This window comes from Camelina sativa, chromosome 15 (genome assembly GCF_030686135.1).
Source record: "Camelina sativa cultivar CO46 ecotype springtype chromosome 15, ASM3068613v1".
In the NCBI taxonomy this organism is placed as follows: domain Eukaryota; kingdom Viridiplantae; phylum Streptophyta; class Magnoliopsida; order Brassicales; family Brassicaceae; genus Camelina; species Camelina sativa.
Genome location: NC_141894.1, coordinates 20095741 through 20115719, shown reverse-complemented (window position 1 = coordinate 20115719; position 19979 = coordinate 20095741). Strand labels below are relative to the sequence as shown.

Here is a 19979-nt window from a genome sequence, read left to right as displayed (position 1 = left end):
ACCACCATATATCAGTTTGTGATTTCTTCTTGGAACTATACCAACATTAAATTAAATTTATGGGTTTCAATTCTAAGGTTTAATTTCTGTGTTTGAATCTTGATTTTCACGGGCACAAACAGAATTAAATTTAAGTAAGATGGTGGGATGGTATTATTTAAGTAAATTAGTTTACTTTTAAAAAAAATATAGAAACCTAAAATTTTGAGCTTACTTCTGGAAAAATTACGTAAGATTGTGAGATGATTTTGATCTAATTCTATAATTATGAACACAATCAGTTATGTTGTGATTTGAAATAATATCATGATTTTATGCACTGCCTTATATCTACCCATTATTTTCCTCAGTTTGTAGTTTTTGTTTGTATTACTATTCATTTTTAACTTATTATTTTGAAACACTTGCAAATTTATGATCATTAATATTTGATTTCAATTTCTTCTCTCCCTTAAAGGCTCAAACATTCTATAAAGTTTGGTTTTCTAAAAACAACCTATTACCATACAAACACATTCTCTTTCAGACTATTGTGAAAACCTTTTTTTTTTTGGTCAAACACTATTGTGAAAACTTAAACACTAAATTTATATTCTGTCCTCAATTCAATCTCCAACAGACAACAAAACACAAGTAACAATAGTAACGTTGTTCGGATCATCCATTTTTGGAAAGTTCCTAACCTTAGAAGAAATATTATCTTACTAAGGCTCTGATTGGTAACGCATGTTACTTATTGCTGTAAAAACTTTAACTTAAAAATTTTAGCTGTAGAGAATTTGACTGTATATGCTTTGACTGTACAAACTTTAACTGTTAAAATTTGATTGGTAACAAACACTTTTTAAAGCTGTAACGGTTACTTTTATTATTAAAAATATTGAAATGATGATATTAATAATGATAATAAAAATAAAATAATAATGATTGAAATGGATCTTAAAAGAAAGAGAAAAAAATAAGAATAATTAATTTATAAAAATAAAATATGTAAAATATATATATATATATATATATATATATATATAAACTTGTGGAGAGCTTTATTATTATTTCAATCATATGGAAAATAAGAAAGAGAAAAAATAACTACAGCTTTTTATTATTTATTTTTTAACAGCCAAAAATGTCTCACATTTGTGCCTTTAAAAATTTGTCCGTACAAACTAAAAGAACGAGCAGTTAGACTTTTAAGGCTTTTAAAAATAATAAAGCAGTGTGAAACAACCGACCTTTTTTTTTTTTTAATAAATAAATAATAAATAATAATATAATTAAAGAACTACAACTAGTGGTCCCATACCCACTAGCCACCTAACCACATTCACAATCCAACAGCGGAACCACATACCAATAAATATCCAATAAAACAATATCCAATAACCAAATAAGTAATATCCAGCATTAATCCCAAACAGCATAAATCAAACAACCAGCAATCCTAACAATGCTCTAAGACTCAATTTTAGCAACCTAACAATGCCAGATAACCATACAATCAAGTCCCTAGAACATCCTCCTCTTCATTGCCTTTGATTCCACGATCACACTTTGCCTTTACCTGCACCACAAACACAAATTGAGATGCATGAGTATTTGATAAACACTCAGTGAGGCAATCCTCCCATCTACTGGGCTATACACACAAGCAATAAGATCTCTACATGCCACAAACAACAATCAATAAAACAAACCAGGCAATATACATAGCATGCAACGTCCATCGTAACTGAACAAGGGGTGTCGACCGACACCAGATGGTGTCGATCGACACTGACTATCTGGTGTCGACCGACACCAAACTGGTGTCGACCGACACCCTGCCCGACACTCCCGAAATCCTAGTTTGCGTCGACCGACACCTCCACATGGCATCGTTCGACACTCGCTAAAGTCCCGAGCCGTCCTCGCGTTGGTGTCGACCGACACCCCAACTGGTGTCGACCGACACCGATGCCGAGCAGGGATTTCCCTCGATCAGAAACTCCGAATCTCGCCTCCAAGCTTCTCCAATCCGCTCCTTGCACTCCCAGAAGCCAAACCCAGCCCAGACAGCAACGAAATATCATAGAGAACTCAAAGAAACAACCACATAAGCACCAATCACATAGAATCTAGAGATCTTAGCTTAGATAAGCCATGGTCATGCACTCACCTCTTTGCAGGAAGATTCTGACCAACAAGAACGAATTCCCTCACTCCTAGCAAGCTTCTAGCACCTTCCCAGCCTTGGATCTCCCAAGAACAGCAAGGAATCTCTCAATCTCTTCCCAAAAGCTCAAGAACACTCTCTCTTTGTGTTTTCTCTCAAAAACGGCGAATAAGACAAAACAACACGACCCTAGGTCGTTTTCTTCCTTTAAAACTCGATTTAGGGATTCCCTAAACCAACCACGCAAACCGGACAATTAAAATTGAACCGACCAAACCGACCACAATTGGTGTCGATCGATGCCTCACTAGGAGGTGTCGATCGACACCCTTACCAAAATACCAAAATTTGGTTTGCGGGTGTTACACAGTGAAAACATGATTGGTAAAATTTTGGCTTTTAAGACTTTAAATTAATTTTAAAGTCTTTAAAGTCTCTCCCAATCGAGCTAAAATCTCATAACACCCTTTCTATCAAAACAAATTCTCAAAACTCCCTCAAGATGTAGCTTAGTGGTTGTGAGCTCCATGCGCACGCGCGCGCGCCCAGGGTTCGAATCCCACTATGCGCGGTACAACTGGTACAACTAGGAGATATATGGTACAACTATGCGAGGACACTAGAGATGAATTCTCCTCCCAATCAAGCCTAAGTCTTGAAATTTTTTTCCCAAAAATGCAAATTATCTTTACAATTGTTCATCTTTTGATGACTTATGCAATCATTTTAAAACATTTATAAAATAATAAAAATTGCATGTGTATTTGATTTTAAAACAATTTTAATATATAATGATATAATTAGGAAAGAATTACTCAAATGTTATCCAAAAATTGGTTTATTACTCATATCTATAAATCTTTTGAAAATTACTAGAATGTTTAGTGCCATGGGTGTAATTACAATTTACCCCTTAGGTTTTGATTTTCGAATTTGAGTAAAAACTTAAAAAAAAAATACACATCAGCAAATTAAAATAGACATCATTCTCGATTTTACATGTCACTAAACAATTTTTTTTTCAGAATCCACAATTACAAAAACCACAGATCTAAACATGGTTAAACCAATCTTTCACTAAACCCTAAAATTTTTTTAACCTTGAGTTAGTCATCATCTCAGCCTCCCTCACCCCCATTATAAATTGGAGACTTCGTCTTCTTCATTTTTCACAAATCTCTTTCGTCCCTCACTGTTAAACCCTAGATCTTCTTCTTCTTTCTCAAAATCTTTCAATGGCGTCCGCATATGTTGAGTTCCGGTGCTTCGTTGGAGGTCTAGCCTGGGCCACCGATGACAGAGCTCTTGAGACAGCCTTCTCTCAATACGGCGACGTTGTTGATTCCAAGGTCTGTTACACGCCGAGATCGGACTCCGAGTGATCATCCCCGACGGATCTGTTCCGATCTTGTGTTTGTCTGTTACTTGATTCGGTTACTCTGTTACTATTCGTTCGTTCTTTGTTACTACTACTGTTACTTGTTTTTTCTCTAATCGGTACGTTCATCAACGATCCTGCCTTCTTTGCTTGTGTTTTATCTCCAACTCGGTATGATTTGCTTCCCTAGTTACTTCAAGCGTTTACTTTGTTTGCTAATTCGTATGGGATTTGATTCCTATGTGTTCCTTCTCTTTAGAGAGCTTGCAATCCAGATTGCTGAGCAGTTTGAAGCTCTAGGAGCTGATATAAGTCTTAGGTGTGCTGTGGTAAGCTCATGCTTTTAACTATGTTTACCCTATTTCAAATATGCCTGTTATAACAATGGCTTAAAACTGAATATGTTTCCTGATTTTTTTTTAGCTTGTTGGAGGTATAGACAGGATGCAACAAACTATTGCTCTTGGGAAACGGCCTCATGTTATTGTACGTTTTTCTGTTCTAATCTTATGGTCATTTGTTTGAGTCACTGCAGTTATCCTAAGTGAACCTAGTAGCTAACTATGGTATGTTGTTTCATAGTAGCTAACTATGGTATGTTGTTTCATAGGTTGCAACAGCTGGAACCTTTCTCTTGATAGTGTTGTGGTTTTAATCGATCAAACTGTCTCTCTATAATATTTTGGAGTGGAAGATTTAAAGGAACAATTTATTAAGGTCACTGAATTTGTTTTGTCCTTCTAGGTTCGTAAACTTCAAAGGGCATGTTTGAGGAATCCTGTGAAGGTATGAAAACATGAGATAAATTGATTTCTTTTGTCACAGCAATCATAGTTTGAGACTTTGAGGTATAACAATTGTATATGTTCTTTGCTTTCTTCCAGATTGAACTGCCTCCAAATACTCCACAGTCGATACTCTTAAGCAGCAGTATCGGTTTGTTGCTGCTAAATACAAGGTACCTTAACTACATAACAAAACGTAGTAAACAGATAATAGGAAGACAAAGTCTTATCATTGTTGGAGAGAGTTCAAGATGCAAAAAAGTTATCCGCAATGGTATATTTACTCTGCACTTTTACTACTACATGTAAGAAGGTTTAGATGTTTTTGCTTTTAACTTCAATTATTAACTGAAATATCTGTTTTTTGTGTGTGGCAATTTATGTTATAGAATATGAAAGAATCAGGAGGTAGGAAGAAGAGAAGGGGAGAAGATGATGAAGAGAGAGAGGTTCGTAGGAGGTAACAAGGACAGAGGTGATGGCAAAGACAAGAAATCTTCTAAGAAGTTCAAACGGTAAAATGGCTCTGTTTCTATTGTTTCCCGGCAACTCCACTCACCAAAATTTTGAATTCAAGTTTTGCATATGAACTTGGATAATTTAATCAATTTTTGTACTCGTAATTTGTATTTTCTTTTCTTTTTTGCACATTATTATTATACCATCACATTTACACTCTAAATATAGTTTGTGACTATGCTCAGTTCGAGATGAATTGTACTTGGGGATGTAAAGTTATGGCTGATTTGTCTATTTTCAAAGTTATGGCTGACTTACAGTTAAGTTACAGCTGAGTTATATACTTCACACGCCTGAGTTATGAATTAGTTATTAGATATTAGTACATATTCTTCTTTCTTTCCTAGGTCTTTTGTTTTATCAGATTCCTAATAAATTATCTAATGAAAACGTCTCTCGATGTCACAAAAAGTGTTGTTGGGGAATCGCGAAAAATTACTAATTCTGTGTCTGTTCAGATCCACACATAACAAATATATAAAGTTAGCTTTTCTCACAATATATTATTCAAATTAATTAAAAATTTTGAATTCTAATTGCGAATAAAAGAAATAAAAAGTATTTTTCAAATAGTTAACTGATATGGCTGATTTATCGACATAAACGGTTGACTTATGAAATATTGGTAAATTAGAATTATTATAACTCAAAATTAAAATATAGAATGAAAAAATGAATATTACAATCATTCTAAGCAATAAAAAGTAATAATTATAGACAAAGATTGATTTTTACACGGTCTGATCAAAATGTGTAAAACATTCAAAATATGACATTTAGGGGTTAGGGTTAGGGTTAGGGTTTGAGGTGTAGTGTTCATATTTCCAACATTATGGGTTTTAATATAACAGTTTGATTTTGGTTATATTGTGTTTAGTTTAAGGTGGTAATTTGGATATACTAATATGATAACCATTTTAAAATTTAAAAATTTTTGAAATTACTTTTCGGTTATTTCCGGTTATGTGTCGGTTAAATGAACATATAACCATAAATAATCTAAATGTTACCCAAATTAGGTCGATTAACTTAATATAACCGATAGCAAGCCGAATATAACCGTAACTAACCGAAAATAATGGAAAAAATAGTTTCCGGTTTGGTTCGGTTTGGTCGGTTATTTAGTCATTCTAATTTGAGGGTTGGCTGAGTTATTGTAAAGTTATGGCTGAGTTATCGTTTAGGGTCTTCTCAATAATATGAAAACGTATTCTTCTTTCCTGGGTCTTTTGTTCTGTCAGATTCCTAATAAGTATTAAAACGTCTCTCGATATTACAAAAAGTGTTGTTAGGGAAGCGCGAAAAATCACTAATTCTGTGCCTGCTCAAATTCACATGCATAATAAATTCATAAAGTGAGATTTTTATCACAAGATATTATTGCAAATAACATCTGGGTCTTTTGTTCTGTCAGATTCCTAATAAGTATTAAAACGTCACTCGATGTCACAAAAAGTGTTGTTAGGGAAACGCGAAAAATCACTAATTTTGTGCCTGCTCAAATCCACACGCATAATAAATTCATAAAGTGAGCTTTTTATTACAAAATATTATTGCAAATAATTAACTAATTATTATTCGAATTTAGAATTTTATTTTTCTAAAAGTATTTCTCCAACAATTGAATATTAAAATTATTATAACTCAAAATTTAAATTTAGAATGGAAATATGTCTATTATTAGGTTAACAGATGATTTCACGCCAAAATATCGCTTTACGGCTGAGTTATAACCATTGCGGGAAAACGAAAGGTCATGTGACGGCTGAGTTATAATCATTACGGGAAAACGAAAGGTCATGTGACGGCTGAGTTATAGTGAGTTATGGCTGAGTTATCACAAGAAACAATCTGAAAGTAAATTGATGATATATATGACTTTACGGCTGAGTTATAATATATCCTTTGTAAAATTGTTAACTCAAAAGATTATTCAACATCATGAAAATTTTCATGAGTTAAAGATGTGGTAAGTTGAGTTATCTATTTTTTTTAATTAAAAAAACGAAAATTCATTTATATAATACAAAAAATTATTTTTTCGTTTTTATTTAATTCATATATCAAGAAAAATAATTTTTACTGTATTTCTTTTATTTAATAACTTTTTTAATTAGTTATTTTATTTCTCCTAAATTATTATTTTTTATTATCATTTGAAATGAAAATAGACATAAACCTAAATTTTATTGAAAAATGTTACCAATCACTAACAAAACTAATTTTTTTGAAGTTGAGTTTGAATAATCATGTGTTATGGTTGATGTACAAGTTTGAGGTATATCCTTTGTAAAATTGTTAACTCAAAAGATTATTCAACATTATGGAATTTTTCATGAGTTAAAGATGTGGTAAGTTGAGTTATCTATTTTTTTAATTAAAAAAACGAAAATTCAGTTATATAATACAAACAATTATTTTTTTCGTTTTTATTTAATTTATATATCCAGAAAAATAATTTTTATTGTTTCTTTTATTTAATAACCTTTTTAATTAGTTATTTTATTTCTCCTAAATTATTATTTTTTATTATAATATTGAAATGAAAATAGACATAGACCTAAATTTTATTCAAAAATGTTACCAATCACTAATAAAACTAATTTTTTTAAGTTGAGTTTGAATAATCATGTGTTATGGTTGATGTACAAGTTTGAGGTATATCCTTTGTAAAATTGTTAACTCAAAAGATTATTCAACATCATGAAAATTTTCATGAGTTAAAGATGTGGTAAGTTGAGTTATCTATTTTTTTAATTAAAAAAACGAAAATTCAGTTATATAATACAAAAAGATTATTTTTTTCGTTTTTATTTAATTCATATATCAAGAAAAATAATTTTTACTGTTTTTCTTTTATTTAATAACTTTTTAATTAGTTATTTTATTTCTCCTAAATTATTATTTTTATTATCATTTGAAATGAAAATAGACATAGACCTAAATTTTATTCAAAAATGTTACCAATCACTAACAAAATTAATTTTTTTGAAGTTGAGTTTGAATAATCATGTGTTATGGTTGATGTACAAGTTTGAGGTATATCTTTTGTAAAATTGTTAACTCAAAAGATTATTCAACATCATGGAAATTTTCATGAGTTAAAGATGTGGTAAGTTGAGTTATCTATTTTTTTTAATTAAAGAAAAACGAAAATTCAGTTATATAATACAAAAAATTATTTTTTTTTCATTTTTATTTAATTCATATATCAAGAAAAATAATTTTTACTGTTTTTCTTTTATTTAATAACTTTTTAATTAGTTATTTTATTTCTCCTAAATTATTATTTTTTATTATCATTTGAAATGAAAATAGAGATAAACCTAAATATGATAAGATTTTAAATATTATGGCATGCATGTAGTTAATTTTTTAATTTGGAATGTAACAAAGGAGTTTAGTTAACAATGTAATTCAGCCACAACATGAAAAACATTACAGTAATTAAAAAGCAAAAAAAATTGCTGCCAAACTCAGCCGCTTCATCAACTGAAAATATGTAACTCAGCCGTATCGTTTGATAAGTCAGCCGTAACTGAATAACATTCTAGTAATTAATCTTTTGCTAATAAGTCAGCCGTCAAACGGCTGAGTTGTCGATAAGTCAGCCTATGACAGCTGAGTTATAATTTTTTTACCATAACTCAGCCGTAACAACATCTCATAAGTCAGCCGTTTTTCATAACTCAGCTAGTCGGAAAATGGTAACTCAGCCGTGTCGTAGTGATAACTCAGCCAAAATTTTGATAACTCAGCAGTGTCGTATTGATAACTTAGCCAAAATTTTGACAACTCAACCATCTGGTGAAAACTCAGCCATAAGGACGGCTGAGTTATGCGCATAACTCAGCCAGATTTAATAAGTCAGCCGTAACGCTTGGCTGACTTATGAGCATAACTCAGCCAGATTTTCATAAGTCAGCCGTCCGCTCTTACTCAAATGTTTTCCGATAACTCAGCCACAACATACCTATAACTCAGCCGCAACATACTCTGTAACGCGTTACGGCTGAGTTATGGTTACATGTCAGCGATTTCTGACGTGGCGTCTGACGTGACAATGGTATTTTTGTAATTACGTTTTTTCTGGTAACATAAAACAGGGGCACGCTGGGTATTTTGAAAATACCCGAAACATTCTAGTAATAAAAAAGTTTTTTGTAGATTCTGGTAATATTACCTAAAATGAGTAACATTTGAGTAATTCACCCTATAATTAGATACAATTAAAATAGATAATGATTTGAAGTTTTAAAAAATAAAACATGTGTCAGATTCTTAGAATAAGAGTTGTAAAAAACCTTACTATATCATATCATCTAATAATAAAATCAGGTTTTCTTTTGGCAAGCTTCAAAAGGTTTCATTTGATGCTCTTTTCTTTCACAAGTGTCATTTTGTTTCTTTAAATTTTTAGTGTAACAAATTTATTCAATTGAATTTACATAATAAAAATTTCGCTTAACAAATAATTTGATGATTACATAGTTTAAGGATATGAGATTATAATATATATATATATTTGGGTTGTATAGGATAATGTCAAGTAATACATGGCTATTTTAATTCCACACCTTAATATAAATAATTCACATGATCTTGATATTACATTATTTATTTCATTTTTAATGCATTTAAAATAAACTAAAGTATATTTTAATAAAAATTACTAAATAACTAAATGAGAATTGAATATATTTAAACAACATACAATTTTAGTTATAAATTCACAGTAATGTAGTTTATAGAAATATATTAATATTTAATAATTGTATATCTATAACTCTCACTTAGTTTATGTGACTTATATAACAATGAAATACTCCCTCCGTTTTCATTTAGTTGTCAGTTTAGGGGGTTTTCAATGAAAACTAGAATTTCACCCGCGGTACATCGCGAGACTAAATTTTAAATTATTGTATTTTAAATAATAATTTTTAATTTATTTACTTTTCAAATTCTCAATTAATTAAATTTTGTCTAATTAATTTAGAAAGTTTGTTTAGAATTTTTTTCTTCTTCTTACGTTTTATAAAGTTTATAACCTAATTACATTAGATTTGTTATTAGATAGAATATAAAATTCTAGATTTGTTTTGTTCTCTAGAAGTAAACAGAGAGGTATATGCCTATATAGTATGTTGGTGTATATTTTTATGTGTATTTTTTTTGTCGGAATATTAAGAATGTGTTATAGTATGTGTAATATTTTGTAGTTCATATACTAAATAATTTATAAGTTAATTTTCAAAACTATGATTACAAATCTATAGTATGTATGAGATAAACTAATAGTTTTAGTGTTGGTTTTATAGTCTAAACCCGCCATGCTAGGCGGGTGAGGCAACATGTTCAAAAAAATTTAATCCGCAAAAAATCTGTGACAACCCGTCCTGTGACCTGCATCAATTGGTGACAACTTGTCCTGTGGGAAGGTTGTTAAAGGGTGAGGACCAGGGTTCGAGGAACGCCTGGCGCACCAATAACCTACTGGTGGATTGGGATATCCACAGTGATGGGTTAGGATCGATACCCTGCAGGGCCAGCTTGGAGTCTGTTGGGACAACTAGCGGGGGGCTAGCAGGGTCCACGGATGGTCCGTTGGGGCAGCTAGCGGGGGGCTAGTGGGGTCCGCAGGACGGGTTGTCACAAAATCATTATACGAAACCCGTGAAAATAAAATTAGTTTTAAATACGTAATAAAAATAAAGATAAATCTGTGAGCAAACAATATCTTTTATATTTTCTTATTATTCCTTGAATAAGATATCAAATTGAATGGTAAATATGTTTGTTACCTTTTTAAAATCATACAGTTAGTTTTTTCTGAATGATTGTTTAAATTCAAAATTTATGTAGAACAATTACACCAAAATTAATGGCATTTGCTCCTATAACAATTACACCAAAATTTATGTAGAACAATTACACCAAAATTAATGGCATTTACTCCAAAATTAATGATTGTTTCTACAAATAATCTGATTTTTTTTTTTGGTAAGGATAAACAATCTAAATTGTGTATGAAGAAAACATTGTTTTGTAAAATTGGAAACTTAATATTAATTAAATTAATTATAAACTTAATATTTAATGTTAAATCTTGTTTAGGAGTGGTTTAGATTGTTTTGGAAATTTCTTTAGGATGAGAAATCTTGTTTTCAAAAACAGAAATTTAATATTAATTAATTGGAGGAAAAAAAGAGAAAAAATATTAATTAATTAAATAAAAAATAAATAAATAATCAATACTAATGACATGATTGTAAATAAGTATGAACTTCAGGATTTATTTCATAAATGTCTTCAAAAATGTATATATTGATGTTAAGTTTATCCATGCTGTTTTAATATTTTGATCAATAAAAATTAATATAAAGATTAGTGTATTTATTACCCAATTAAATAATAAAATTTCTATATGTTTTAAATTACAATTTTTCTTATAATAAAAAAATACACACTTTACTAAGGGCATCCTTAATAGGAGAACTTTTTTTCATGTTCTTAGATTAAATATATTGTGTAAATAATCTAAGATCAGTTGTTAAGATCATAGGTTAAAAAAATGGGGGAACTAATTATGGTGTTCTTAGAATAAATATAAAGTGAAATAATGTAAGATCAGTAGTTAAGATCTTTTGTTAAAAAACTAGTTTTTGGGAGAACATGTTTAAGATCATAAGATTTAATAATATAATATTCATAAACATTTTACAAATTATAAAAACTTAAAAAATAACATTTAAATTGCTTACTTATAAACTTGAAATTAAAATGTAAAAAAAAACTAACATATTACATATTACCAAATTTATTCCATATATGCTCTATCAAATCCTCCTTTAATTTCTGATGTGCTTGTCGATCACGAACTATTGTATGACCATCACCTAAACCCTCAAGATTTGTAGACATATTTACTGAAAACGAAAGATCCGGACTAATTCCGGTTCCATCTTCTTGTTGGAATTCATGTGCGTCATAGAGTGTGTATGAATCTCGTTCATCCTCGACAATCATATTATGGAGTATGAGACATGCTCTCATAATATATGCAATCTTACCCTTTGACCATAAAAGAGATGGATTTTTAATCATGGCGAATCTAGATTGCAGGAGTCCAAATGCACGCTCAACATATTTTCGTGCACCTTCTTGTTTTTCTGCAAACAAATGATGTTTCGGATGTTGTGGTTGTGGGATGGATTTAACAAATGTCGCCCATTCCGGGTAAATACCATCCGTCAGATAGTAAGCCAAATTATATTCATTTCCGTTGACATAGTACGTAACTTCGGGAGCTCGACCGTAAATAATGTCATTAAATACTGGTGATTGATCAAGAACATTTAAATCGTTACAAGTACCTCGAGCTCCAAAAAATGCGTGCCATATCCAAAGATCTTGTGAAGCTACCACCTCCCAAACTATTGTTGGTTTACCGGTGCCTCGTGAATACATTCCTTTCCAGGCGGTTGGGCAATTTTTCCACTTCCAATGCATACAGTCGATGCTCCCAACCATCCCGGGAAAACCCCGCAGTTCTCCGTAAAAGAGTAGCCTTTGAAGATCCGCTTGTGTGGGTCGGCGTAGGTATTCAGCGCCAAACAAGTCAACTATTCCGACGACGAAATGTTCCAAACATTTACGAGAAGTCGATTCAGACATACGTAAATATTCGTCAACCGAGTCCGCCCCTAGCCCATATGCTAGTAATCGAATTGCTGCAGTACATTGTTGTAGCGGTGAGAAACCATTCCGGAAAGTTGCATCCTTTTTTGGTTTAAAATATGGAACTTCTTCACTGAGACGATTGACAATACGCAAGAACAATGACTTGTTCATGCGAAACCGTTGGCGAAATTGCTTCGTCGTGTAAGTGGGATTATCACTAAAATAATCGTTCCACAAACGTTCGTGGCCTTCTTCCCGTTGTCTTTCGATATGAGTACGTATATTATTTTCCTCTGGAATTTCCTCTTCAGCAGCTTCAAATTGATTATTAAATTGCTCTTGGAAAAATTGGTTCATACTATCACTATTTCGATCATAATGATAGTGAAAATTGTTAAAATTGTTGGAAGAAGATGCCATAGCAATGAAGAAGAGAAAGAATTATTTGTTTTGGGTGAGAAGGAATGAAATATTTTATTTTGGTTAGAGAAAGAAATATTTGTTGTTGTAGAGAGAAGCAAGGAGCAAGGAGGAAATGTTTGTTTTGGTGCAAGGAGCAAATGTTTGTTTTTGATGAAAAAACCTTGTGCTCTTCTCATCTCATATATACAAGTGATGAAACTAAAATCCAAAGAAACAATGTCATGTTTCTCGGGTTCACATACGACTACATAGCAACATCCACACATAATTCACGACAACATTCACGGGTTCACATACAACCAGTGATGAAACTAAAATCCAAAGAAACAATGACGACTACATAGCAACATCCACACATAATTCACGACAACATTCACGGGTTCACATACTATCAAACTACCCTAAACAAAAATCCAAACAACATCCACACATAAACATCACGGGTTCACATACTATCAAACTAGGGTTGCCGTGGTCAGTCACGGGTTCACATACTATCACACATCCGAAAGCAAACAACATCCACACATCACGATCATTACTTGAGCTGGTTCACGTGGTCAGTCAGCTGTATCACTCAGTCCTTGAGCTGGATCACTTGATCCTTGAGCTGGATCACAAGTACCTTCAGCTTGATCATTTGGTCGTTGAGCTGTATCACTTGTTCGTTGAGCTGGTCTAGTTGAGCTGGTTCAATTGTTTGTTGAGCTGGTTCGTTGAGCTGGTCCAGTTGAGCTGGTTCAATTGTTCGTTGAGCTGGTTCCGGAGGGTTGTGAATCCAGTCGCAGGAGCTGGTTCGTTGAGCTGGTTCCGGAGGGTTGTGAATCCAATCGCAGTAGCTGGTTCGTTGTGCTGGTTCCGGAGGGTTGTGAATCCAATTGCTCTTGCTGGTTCCGGAGGATAGTAACAAGTCTCAGCCTCCTCTTCAGACTCAGTACTATAGTCTAATGGGCTGTTTATACCATAGTCATATTCACGGTCCATTTCTTCTTTCAACCTGAAACCGAAACACATATATAAGTTCATGAAATTGATATGGATTAACATATAGCATATTAACATTGATATGGATTCACGGGTTCTAAACATTGAACAACAAACATAAACATTGATCCATTCTAAATATTGAATCAAATATAAAACATACACATTCATGAAAAACATATAGCATAAACAAAGAAAAAGGGATTCATTAAAAACATAGAGACCATAAAAACATAGAGACCATAGTTAAACATGGATTCGCTTAGACAACAAACAAACAAGACGGATTCGTCTAGTTAGAATAGTTCCGCCATTAGCTTCTTCTTCAATGCTTTTTCATCATTGTCTAGGGTTTCATTCTTGGCAATGAGAGTGTCAAGAATGGACATCTTTTGGAGTTGTTTCATGCCCTCTAAATCCTTCTGTTTTATCTCCCACATGTGATTAAACTCCGCAGATGGTGCAGCCTTCTCTTTGCCTTTGTTCCTCACTCTTTTCGTTGCCTTGATGCCCGCGGGTCTGCTCTCCTGCTCACCAAAGACAGAACCCGTAGATGGTGCAGCTTCATCAGCTTTTCTCTTGTTAGAACTGGTTGTCTTCGGAGTGGGGTTCATACCCTCGAGACTTGTCCATTTCTGTTCATAGCGTAGAACATTCCAAGCATACTCCATACTGAACTTGGTCTTGTACAAGTTAGTGTAGATTTGGTGAGCATTTTGTAAAACATCTAGATCGTTCATCCCACTAGCTCTCTCACTCTCTGCCTCTGCAAAAGCTCCACAGAACTTGCTCACATCCTTACTGATCTTTTGCCACCTTTGTCTACAATGGTCAGGGCGCCTAGGCTCAGCACCATCACAGACATGATTACTTGTTTCGTAGTAGTCTCCTATACGGATCCAAAAGGACCCTGCCTTTTGCCCATTCCCAACTACTGCATCCTTCGATGTGTTTAACCAGCCGCTTATTAGGACTAAGTCATCTTGGGTGGACCATAGCCTTCTCTCCCTTCGCTGTTCTGCTGTCTCTTCTGTTTGACTAGGAGCTTGACTCGGCTGTGAACTCGGCTGTGAACTTGGTTGTGAACTTGGCTGTGAACTTGGCTGTGAACTCGGAAGTGAACTTGGTTGTGAACTAAAATAAGGAATTTGAGAGGAACCAATGTTTACATTGGAAGCAAAGCTGTCATATGGGAAGTTAAGAAGGCTAAAGTAGTGTTGAGACTGATTGTTAGGAGTATTGTTTGATTCCATAGCAATCAGAATTAAACAAAGAAAAGATATTGTTCGAAGGTGGATGATAGAAGAGAAGTAAAAGTTATGATAGATTAGAAGAAAGAAGCCAACAATAAGGTTGATAGAAGAGAAGTAAAACAAGATGGACTTAAGCAAAGCGGTTGGACGTAAATATAGAGAACTTAAGAAGCCATCATTTAATCAAAAGTTAGGAGTTGTTAGGGAGTTTTAATTGTAAATAACAACAACCTACTTCAGTCAAATCAGAAGTAAATAAAAGTCATTTACTATTTTTCAAAGTAAATCATTCATAGATTTGTTAACTACTCAACTATATTTGGTGAAGCATTCATAAGTTTCAAACCATTCAAACCGATTTCAAAAGTATCACAAGTTTGAAAATTTTTGACAGTTTCACAAGTTTGAAAATTTGTGACAGTTTGAAAAGTTTAAAATTTTTTGACAGTTTTAAAAATAGCAGACAGTTTCACAAGTTCTTACACACACTCAAACCTACAGAACAAAACTACAATCACAACGACTAGTCAAATCTAACCAAAACTAAGAGACATACAAACAAACCAAATGATATAACATCCGACACTACAAAACGAAACCAACACCAAACCAAAACAAAGATGGTGAGACATACAAACCAAAACAAAGAAACACTTACTTGACAACAACAATGTCTAACATCCGACACCACAAAACAAAACCAAAACCAAACCAAAACAAAGATGGTGAGACATAAAGACCAAAACAAAGAGACACTTACTTGACAACAACAATGTCTAACATCCGACACCACAAAACCAAACCAAAAGCAAATATAATCACAGAATAAACACTAATATCACAACTCAAATCAGGAAACCAACCTTGCGACTAACCTTTAACTTTCGAGCAAACACAGGTTTCTTGAAGAATCCGATTTAACTTCCACTAGTTGACCTCACCTACAAACCTCCGAAACAAAGAAATTTCAAGTTTAATTCATCAGTTTTATTGTTGATACAAAAATCAAAATACAACTCTCGGAATTCAATCATAGATAGATATAGATTAATTCCAAATCCTATACTATAATCGTATAATGATTAATCCCAAATCCTATACTAAACTGAAACCTAATTGTTAACCCTAAACCGAAATCTTACAGATTTGAGATTAACCCTAAATCGATAAAACCTAATTCAAAGATTGAAAGAGGAAACGACTGTGACAAACTTTCTCTGTATGACCGGAGATTTGTCCGACAAAGGAGAGGAGGAGACAAAGGCGTTTCGAGTTTGATTTTGGTTTCGATTTGCCAAAAGCCGGATAAAGGAAACGACGAAGACAAGGACGGAATAGGATGGAAGTAGCTTCTCTCCTTTCGATTTTGGTGTTTCAATTGCCGAAAAACAAAGCTTCGGCGGCGACTATGGCGAGAACGAAGCTGTCGCCGTTTTCGCAAGAGAAACAAACCCTACACACGATTTCGTGCGAATGAAAGAAATGAAAAAATAAAAAATACTCAATTTTTTTTCGACCAATCAGAAGAGAGGAAGAATATTGGAACATCCTTTGGATCAGTTCTGAACCAAGATCAAAAATATTGATCTAAGCCCACTGTTACATATTTTTATTATTTATTGGGTTTAGACAGGGGGAAAATTATCCCATTAAAAATGACCTAACACTCATATCTCAAATCTCATATAATATTTTTATTTAACTATTATCTTCACTAACAATCATTACTCAGTAAACAGATAATTTCCAAAATCACAAAAAAAATTCAAAAAAAATGTAAACTAAATCCGTGGTACTACTAGTAACTAATATGGAAAAGAAAAAAGAAACCTACGGAGAAGATAAGCAAAGGCAGTATAATCATCCGTCGCCGCCTTAATTCTTACATCAATTGCACATCAATTTCTCATCTTCTCTGTGAAGGGGTATTTTCCCCCCGTTTGTTTCGATGAATTCGAATCTGGATTTGTAGTTCAATCGATATCTAGTAAGAATCTGAAGCTTTTTCTCTTTCTCGAATTTGATGAGTCTTAGTGATAGTGATGATGTTCTTGATTCTATAGAGTAGAGATTGATGATCGTGTAGAGAAAGCTTGAACCTTTTAAGGTTGGGATTAAATTGAAACTTTATGCTACTGTTTCTTGAACTCTTCTCTTTTCATTTTTCATGTTTCAGGTGGTGATGGGTTCAATGGATCATCTTCCAGATGAGGTTCTTATCAAAATATTGTCTTCTCTTCCAACAAAAGAAGCTGTTTCAACCTCTGCTCTCTCCAAGAGGTGGAGGACTCTGTTTACTTACAATCTTAGTCTTGACTATGACAACTCCACCATCCTTCTGCAATCCCGGAAGCGTAAACAGAAAATGCGCAGTACCGCCGAGAGTTTCCGGGATTTCGTGGATAAAACATTGGCTTTACAAGGTGGTAAACGTATGAAGTCCTTCTCACTGAAGTTTAAAGAAACACTTGGAGATGAAAACAGTGTGGCTGATGTTAATCGCTGGATACTTCATGCCCTTTTCCACGGTGTCTCTGATCTCCATCTACGGATAGGTACTAAGAAGCGGGCTTATTTTCCAAACGAAATCTTCACCAGCACCACACTGGTTAAGCTGTCAATGGTAGCACAATGTTACACCTCTTTGCTTCCTTTGAATATATCACTCCCCGCACTAAAGGTTCTCTTCCTTGATTCAAGTTGGTTTGACTCTACTTGTTTCCGTAATGCGCTTATCCCTGCTTGCCCTGTACTTGAGGACTGCACCATTTATCAAAAAGCTCGTTCAATGGGAATGCCATACGCCATATCCAGCAAAAGCATTAAGAGACTCTCAGTTACCTATAACTGTCCTTTATTTGTTGCTTATGGCATTGAATTATTTAACACACCCGGTGTTGTCGACCTTTACTACTCTGACCATGTTCGGCATTGTTATCCAAATTGTCATTTGGATTCAGTTGCCAAAGCTACACTGGACATTCATTTCTTAGATGATAATGCTGCTGATGTCACAGAGCTCCTCACTGGGATACGCAACGTCAAGAGCCTTCACTTGACTTCTTCTACTGTCGAGGTCAGTTTCAGTGTATGGTTCTCTCATCTTCTTTATGGTTAACAGGAACACTTTTTTTTTGTGTGTGTGTGTGTGTGTTTCAGGTGATTTTGTTATGCTGCAAGGGTGGAATACCAATGTTCGAGAACCTCGTTAAGTTGGAGTTTTCGGGTAGAACACGAAAGTGGAAATTTCTTCTGCCACTTCTGCTGGAGTGTTGTCCAAACCTAAAAACTCTGGTTCTCTCGGTATGAAACAAACCCTGAACGAATCGATCTTACTTTATATATACGACTTTGGCATGAAATTAAAGTAGCCCTCTCCTCTTAATGCTTCAGGGTCTGGATCAAAATTGGTTAGAGGGGATTCACATTCCTCCAAATAATCAAGTAAAGATGCTGAGTATCATGCACTATCGAGGAACTACGCGCGAGCTGAAGTTCATGAGCCATTTCTCAGCGAGGATGAAGTGTCTTGAAGTTGTGAAAATTCATGTTGCACCTCGGGTGGATGACTCCAAAAAGGTGCAACTCACAGAAGATCTGTTGAAGCTTCCCACCACAACTTCATCCAATCTCAATGTTCAAGTCATGTGATGATATCATTCATAAGTTATTGTTATATCTTCAAACATCAAATATTTTGTTTTCAGTGATTTATGATTTATCATTGGGAACAAAGAAAAAAAAACAACTTATTAGTTACCATGTTTAGGGGTTGCTGAGGTATATTGCTCCATAAGATATGGCTTCTTGAACAACTGTGGTTTCTATTATGAGTACCTTTAAAAGTTTGTAATCTTGTATTCTCCAACAACTTTGGCAATGGCTTTTATGTTATATCCTCTTTGTCAAATGCAGCTTAAACGACTCATAGTCTCATACAATTTCAATTCATTTGAATCGTCAAAGTCGCAAAGACTTTAAAATACATCAGATGGAAACAATCTATGAAAATCATAAGTTTCTTTAGTTAACTTCTCGATTGGTTTTGCGTGCGACTTTATGACAAAATTATACTTTAACAAAAGGGTCGGAGATCTATACTAGTATTTTTGCAGCAGTTTTTGCTCAAAAATACTAATAAAGAAAGTTTTAGCAATTAATGCTACTAATATAATTAATTCTGTTAACCTCTAACAATTTTATATGGACCTCTTAATATTTTATGGGCCTCTTGATAATTCATAATTTAAGAGCCTCCATCTATTTAGGTTGTAAACAAAACAATGTCCAAAATTTCATAGGACCCGCGAAAATATACTCTTTTGCTAATAATCTAAATAAAATTTCCGGAAAATGAAATTGTAGACAAAATTTCCGGAAAATTACATTGCAATAACTATGACATTAATGATATTCTCAATTGCCAAAATGATTCTGAATACAAATGAGTAGACTCTTGATTTATAAGGCATTCAAACTTTTAAAACTTTTATTTGGTTTATTCCGCTTCTTTATTTTAAAGATTTTTAAAAAGTTAAATATGATAATATTATACCGTAGATACACAATAAATATTAAAAGTTAAGATGATATAATGTGAGTTAAAATATCTCGGGACGGGGTTATATAGCAGGACGGGTTTTATCGATATTTATATAAAATAAAAATAGCAGTAATTCGGTGTTACACGGGTAAAACATCGTTTCATTATTTTGTTAACACTGTCAGTATCAGAAAATAGACATATATCTATACAAAAAATAAATTATATTGCGGTATTATATAGTTTATTTAACAATTATTAT

At 33.2% G+C, this 19979-nt stretch overlaps 4 protein-coding genes across 13 annotated transcripts; 2 read left to right on the top strand and 2 right to left on the bottom strand.

The window, feature by feature from the left end:
• Positions 1-3220: 3220 nt before the first annotated feature.
• On the top strand, positions 3221-5030 carry LOC104747138 (uncharacterized). Of its 10 annotated transcripts, none has more exons than XR_015582810.1 (7): positions 3221-3649; positions 3790-3859; positions 3954-4016; positions 4141-4178; positions 4275-4316; positions 4415-4589; positions 4705-5030. XR_015582810.1 is itself a non-coding variant. In XM_087489525.1 (6 exons), exons 3-6 carry the CDS (start codon positions 3975-3977, stop codon positions 4725-4727), a joined length of 282 nt encoding a protein of 93 aa, XP_087345651.1. In that variant the 5' UTR covers positions 3283-3701; positions 3790-3859; positions 3954-3974; the 3' UTR covers positions 4728-5030. The 10 variants fall into 10 exon arrangements, 4 of the variants coding, with proteins under 4 accessions (XP_010467016.1, XP_010467015.1, XP_087345651.1 ...); XR_015582809.1 differs by having other exon boundaries at positions 3283-3701; XR_015582811.1 differs by lacking the exon at positions 4141-4178 and having other exon boundaries at positions 3283-3701; positions 4415-4488.
• Positions 5031-10681: 5651 nt separating this feature from the next.
• Positions 10682-12871, bottom strand: LOC147926898 (uncharacterized). Its single transcript, XM_087487233.1, has 2 exons — positions 12283-12871; positions 10682-10728 (listed from the first exon to the last, which is right to left on the bottom strand). The coding sequence occupies exons 1-2, from the start codon at positions 12869-12871 to the stop codon at positions 10682-10684; spliced, it is 636 nt and encodes a 211-aa protein (XP_087343359.1).
• A 1346-nt stretch (positions 12872-14217) lies between these two features.
• LOC109129120 (uncharacterized) lies at positions 14218-15174 on the bottom strand. The gene has a single exon (XM_019236760.2). The coding sequence runs from the start codon at positions 15172-15174 to the stop codon at positions 14218-14220; it is 957 nt and encodes a 318-aa protein (XP_019092305.2).
• Positions 15175-16857: 1683 nt separating this feature from the next.
• Positions 16858-19084, top strand: LOC104747137 (putative F-box/LRR-repeat protein At3g42770). Its single transcript, XM_010468711.3, has 4 exons — positions 16858-17161; positions 17351-18250; positions 18334-18477; positions 18568-19084. Exons 2-4 carry the CDS (start codon positions 17357-17359, stop codon positions 18823-18825), a joined length of 1296 nt encoding a protein of 431 aa, XP_010467013.1. The 5' UTR covers positions 16858-17161; positions 17351-17356; the 3' UTR covers positions 18826-19084.
• The last annotated feature ends 895 nt before the right edge of the window (positions 19085-19979 follow it).

Excerpts from the sequence above, each read along its gene's own strand:
- LOC104747138 (XM_010468713.3), top strand. The coding sequence starts at position 3,704 with ATGATTTGCTTCCCTAGTTACTTCAAGCGTTTACTTTGTTTGCTAATT. Across the intron at positions 4,017-4,274 it reads GGAAACGGCCTCATGTTATT|GTTCGTAAACTTCAAAGGGC; the intron begins GTACGTTTTTCT and ends TTGTCCTTCTAG. Across the intron at positions 4,590-4,704 it reads CAAAAAAGTTATCCGCAATG|AATATGAAAGAATCAGGAGG; the intron begins GTATATTTACTC and ends TTTATGTTATAG.
- LOC147926898 (XM_087487233.1), bottom strand. The coding sequence starts at position 12,871 with ATGAACCAATTTTTCCAAGAGCAATTTAATAATCAATTTGAAGCTGCT. Across the intron at positions 10,729-12,282 it reads AATGTATTCACGAGGCACCG|GAGCAAATGCCATTAATTTT; the intron begins GTAAACCAACAA and ends TAATTGTTATAG.
- LOC109129120 (XM_019236760.2), bottom strand. The coding sequence starts at position 15,174 with ATGGAATCAAACAATACTCCTAACAATCAGTCTCAACACTACTTTAGC.
- LOC104747137 (XM_010468711.3), top strand. The coding sequence starts at position 17,357 with ATGGGTTCAATGGATCATCTTCCAGATGAGGTTCTTATCAAAATATTG. Across the intron at positions 18,251-18,333 it reads TGACTTCTTCTACTGTCGAG|GTGATTTTGTTATGCTGCAA; the intron begins GTCAGTTTCAGT and ends TGTGTGTTTCAG. Across the intron at positions 18,478-18,567 it reads TAAAAACTCTGGTTCTCTCG|GGTCTGGATCAAAATTGGTT; the intron begins GTATGAAACAAA and ends TTAATGCTTCAG.